The sequence below is a fragment of the Mandrillus leucophaeus genome, unplaced genomic scaffold (genome assembly GCF_000951045.1).
Source record: "Mandrillus leucophaeus isolate KB7577 unplaced genomic scaffold, Mleu.le_1.0 Scaffold432, whole genome shotgun sequence".
Lineage (NCBI taxonomy): Eukaryota > Metazoa > Chordata > Mammalia > Primates > Cercopithecidae > Mandrillus > Mandrillus leucophaeus.
In genome coordinates, this window is record NW_012104610.1 from 1983619 (window position 1) to 1989011 (window position 5393).

General features: G+C 39.5%; 1 protein-coding gene across 1 annotated transcript; it reads right to left on the minus strand.

Moving 5' to 3' along the window:
- Window positions 1-2432: 2432 nt before the first annotated feature.
- LOC105549271 (olfactory receptor 52B4-like) lies at window positions 2433-3380 on the minus strand. Its single transcript, XM_011993734.1, has one exon. It carries the CDS (start codon window positions 3378-3380, stop codon window positions 2433-2435), a length of 948 nt encoding a protein of 315 aa, XP_011849124.1.
- Between the last annotated feature and the right edge of the window lie 2013 nt (window positions 3381-5393).

The following is a 5393-nucleotide window of genomic DNA, read 5'->3' on the forward strand; positions in this document are numbered from 1 at the left end:
GTGCAGCACAGCAACATGGCACAAGTATACATATGTAACAAACCTGCACGTTATGCACATGTACCCTAGAACTTAAAGTATAATAAAAAAAAAAATTACTACTCTCATTCAATATAGTACCAGAAGTCCTAGCCAGAGCAATTTGGCAAGAGAAAGAATTAAAAGGCATCCGAACTGGAAAAGAAGTAATATTATTCCTGTTTACTGATCATATGATCTTATACCCAGAAAACACTACAGACTCCACCAAAAAACTCTTAGATTTGATAACTGAATTCAGTAAAGTTTCGGGACACAAAATCAACATACAAAAAAAATCAGTGGCATTTCTATACACCAATAACAATCAAGCTGAGAACCAAATCAAGAAGGCAATCTCATTTACAATAACTACAAAAAAATTACCTAGGAATATATTTAACCAAGGAGGTGAAAGACCTCTACAAGAAAAACTACAAGGCACTGATGAAAGAATTTGTAGGTAACACAAACAAATGGAAAAACAGCCTATGCTCATGGGGACTGTAATTAATAACAATGTATTGTGTTCTTAAAAATTGCTAAGAGAGTAGATTTAACTTAACATAAATGATGTTAAGTTTGTGAGGTGATGCATAGGTTAATCAGTTTGATTTAGTCATTCCATAATATATAAATGTTTTAAAATATTGTGTACATAATTAGTAAATATAACTTTTTTGTCAGTTATATAAATAAATATAAATAAAACAAACAAATCATAAAACACATATTCCACCCAGTCACAACTTAGTTACAAATATGCACATTACAGTTTTTCAAGACTCTTATTATAGTGTACCACAAGTACACAAAGTACAGCAAATGTTTATTACTGCTTATGTTCATGACAATTTTATTTACACTGTCAATTACTTAGCAGTAAATATTAAACAATAATCTACTAGCCACCGCGGTTGGCCAAGAAATGGTTTTTAAAAAGAGTATACTTGACTAAATTATACATGGCACATTCTTGTACTGAATACAATAGAGAGGCATTAAAAATGCCTGCAAATGTCTGTATTTTTGGTATAAGTCCAACATTAATTTGCTAAATGAAAAAGGTACATTTTGGAAGAGTAAGGTAATCCAACTATAAAAATATGTTACCTGCACACACATATACAGTATGCAATTGTGTTAGTCAAGATTCTCCAGAGAAACAGAATAGGACAAATGTATATATGAAGGGGAGTTATTAGGGAGAACTGACTCACACAATCACAAGGTGAAGCCCCATGATAGGCCGTCTGCAAACTGAGGAAGAAGGAAGCCAGTGGTGGCTCAGTCCAACTCCAAAAGCCTCAAAAGCAGGGGCGCCAACAGTGCAGCCTTCAGTCTGTGGCAAAGGCCCGAGAGTCCCTGGCAAACCATTTGTGTAAGTCCAGGAGTCCAAGACCCGAAGAACCTGGAGTCTGATGTCCAAGGAGAGGAGGAACAGAGAGAAGCATCCAGCGTGGGAGAAAGATGAAAGCCAGAAGACTCAGCAAGCCAGCTTATCCCTCCTTCTTCCACCTGCTTTGTTCTAGCTGTGCTGATAGCTGATTGGATGGTGCCAACCCACATTGAGAGTGGGTCTTCCTCTCCCAATCCACTGACTCAAATGTCCTCTGGCAACACCCTCACAAACACACCCAGAAACAATACTTACCAGCTATCTAGGTGATCCTTCAATCCAATCAAGTTGACACCCAGTATTAACCATCACAATATATAGCAATCTATAAAATGATATTAGTGAATATCTCTATGGAAAAAGTGGGTGATTTTTATACAGATTTTATTTCTATGATATTATCTAAGATGGGATAGTTGAGGAATTTCAAGAATAGAGAGAACGTTGACTGTGTCAGATGCTGCTGATGTGTCATATAAGATGTAGACTGATCATTGGCCATTGAATTATCAGTGTGGAGATCCCTGTGACCCGCAATGTCAATGGCATAGGAACAAAGTCTGACTGGAGTGAGATCAAGAAAAATAGGGAGAAAGACATTGAATCCTGAATGTATATACGACTCTTTGAAACATGTCACTGTCATGAAGAGAGAGAGAGAGAGATAGAGAGAGAGAGAATGAGAGAATGAGAATGAACTATCCATAGTACATCCCTTTCCAAATGCCTATCTACGACTGTAGACTAGTAGTGAATTATAAAGGTGAACTGGTTTATTCCTTAGACTCTGAATGAGAAAATACACTGAGACACAAAGAAATCGATCCCTTATTATGGATCAGAGACCTTGAAACCCATAAGCCAAAATTTCCCCAGTGGATTTGTCCCTGAAACATGGACTCATTGAGATATTTATCTAGTCTCAGCTGTCTCTTACTTAGTAGGGCTGCTAAAGTTCACCTCATGTATGGCTGGAAAAGTTCAGAAAACAGTAGTTTGGTTTTTATTCCTAAAGTCATTTCACTTTTGGAAATAGTACATGAGTTACCTGGTCCCAGATATGTTTGGTCTTGATTCCATAAATGATGGGATTCAGCATGGGAGGAACCAGGATGCAGACATTAGCCAGCAGGACGTGGATATGGGGTGAGATGTGGCGTCCAAACCGCTGAGTGAGGACTGAGAAGATCCCAGGCCCATAAAACAGGATGATGACACAGACGTGGGAGCCACAAGTATTGAGAGCCTTGTGGCGAGCATCTTGGGATGGAATGTGGAAGACAGCGCGGAGAATAAGCGTATATGAAATAAAAATTAGCATAACATCTAAAATCACTGTTGACATTAAGACAAAAAACCCATACCAGATGTTTATTCGAATGTCATCACAGGAAAATTTGGCCAAGACAATGTGTTCACAACTACTGTGTGGAAGCATGTTACTTCTGCAATAAGTCAGTCTTTTCAGAAGAAATATTATGGGGAATATTGTGCCATAACTTCTTAGTAAGATAGTCACTCCGATTTTTCCAATAGAGGAGTTTGTAAGAATTGTGGTGTACCTCAGTGGGTAGCATATGGCAATGTAGCGGTCAAAGGCCATCACCAGCAAGATCCCTGACTCAGAGATGAAGGTGGAATGGATAAAGAAGAGCTGAGTGATGCAACGATCCAAGGAGATGTCCCCAGCACAGAACCAGAAGATGGACAAAGCCTGTGGTACTGTGCATGTGGAGAGGACAATGTCTGCTCCGGCCAGCATGCAGAGGAAGAGATACATGGGTTCATGGAGGCTGCGCTTTGTGAGGATAATGAAGATGAGCAGGCTGTTCCCAAGAAGGGCGGTGACATAGGAAAGGAAGAAGGGGATGGAAATCCACATGTGCTGGTCCTCGAGGCCGGGGATGCCCAGCAAGCGGAAGACTGTGTGGCTAACACCAGTGTGATTTAATATGTGCACCATACCTGAAGCAGATAACCTGGGACCTCACTTCTTGTTTATAGGAAAGGTTGAAATTTCATATCGTACTCACAAAGTTTTTTTTTTTGATGTCACCACAGGCTTATGACATCAGCCTGATTCTTTTCAATAGTTAGTGTCCTGGGAACTATATAGGATGAAAAGATAAATAACATATTATGTGTTTCTTCAATAAGGTAACAACTTATAGCCAAGATCGAAATTTACACTGTAAATTAAAATAATATGCTAAGTGAACACAGGAGTAGCACAAAAAACTGCTATGGGAACACAAATGGAGATAGTAATTTGGTCTATTTGGCTGCAGGATGTCATTGGGTGGAGGCGAACTAGGTGGGGAATCAGGTGTGGGGTAAAGTCATTTGAGAGTTTAAGGAAAGACTGTTGTCATACAAATATCTAATGTATTTGAACCAGTTTGTAGTTCTATGTAGTTGTGTGATCACATGCAATATACTATGCAATGGTAGGAAGATAAAAACAAAAGTACATTGGCTCTGATTATAAATTGAGGAGCTTTGGTGCTGTCTCATGAGGAAATGGTCAGCCACCATGCACCATGTGCTGATCATTTTTCTTTTTTTTGAGACAGTGTCTCCTTCTGTTTCCCAAGCTATGCAGTGGCATGATCATAGCTCACTGCAGGCTCCAACTCCTGGGCTCGAGTGATTTTTCCACCTCAGCCTCCTGAGTAGCTGGGGCTACTGTCATGAGCCACCATGCCCAGCTAATTCTTTTAATTATTTTTTTTAAAGATATAGGGTCTTTCCATATTGCCCAGGTTTTGAATTCCTGGCCTCAAACGATCCTTCCATCTCAATCTCCCAAAGCACTGTGATTATAGGCATGAGCCACTGCACCCAGTACCACCATGGGCTTTTAAATGGAAGAGCCTTAGGTGTATTTATCTAGAAGTGGTTGGAGAAAGGATTAGAAGAGAGAAGTAATCTAAAAGTAGAGTGTTTTCTGTAATAGAAGAAAATAATGTATTGATATAAAATTTTTACAGTGAAATAGGATGAATAAAATAACTTTAAAGATTACCTATTTTATGTCAGGTACCAATTTTAAAACATTATTTATGGTACCTCATTTATTACTTGTAACAACCCAGGGAAGTAGATTTTATCATCTCCAAATTTTCAGAGAGCCACTTAACTTGGCATAGCTAGTGAGGAATAGCGCTTGGATTTGAAGTTGGAATTGTAGAATGCATCATTTTCTGATCTGTGAAATGGGGCAAGAGGCAAGCGACCATAATGAATTGAGGAAAACTGACAAGGCCTGCTGTTTGGGGGTAAGAGGTAGTGGGGGAGAGCCCCTGAGCAGGCTGCCATGCCCTCTATGTAAACAAAATGCCATAAGGGTTTGAAATTGTTTATAATTGAAATTTCAACAGTTGTTGATATTTTGATACCTTTGATATGTCTCTTTAGTCACCAGTAGTGAAAGCCTTCTGGTGAAGCCATAAAAAAATAGTGTACCCAGGAAAATTGAAGGCTGAAAAATTGAGAAAAGAACCTCCTTTCCAAAGTACTGCAAAAAGGAGGGGCTCAGGTGCTGACAAAGAGGGGCAAGTGGACCCGTCCCAAATAACCCATGGGGAAAAATAAGTCAAGCTAACTCAGAATGAGATAACCTAGAATAACCCAGGTGGTTAAGTAGCCAAAAGGCTCATTAAACCCATGGAGAGGCAACTAATACTATATATGAAAGAAATGCTCTTTCACTCTCAAGGCCAAACTCTAGGTTAGTGGTTTTCAGAGGGTGGTGATTTTGTTCCCCAAAGGATATTTATCAATGCCTGGAGACATTTTGGTTCTTATAATTGGGGAGTGATTGCTACCGGCATTTAATGGGTAGAGGCCAGGGATGCTGCTAAATAGTACAGCTCCCACAATCAAGGATCATCAGGCCCCAAATGTCTATTGTGCCACAGTTGAGAAATTTTACTCTGGGTCCTGCTTTCTTCCACACCCTCCTGGGCTTGGTGTT

What these genes read in the sequence shown, in the direction of transcription:
- LOC105549271 (XM_011993734.1), bottom strand. Translation starts at nt 3,380, where the DNA reads ATGGTGCACATATTAAATCACACTGGTGTTAGCCACACAGTCTTCCGC.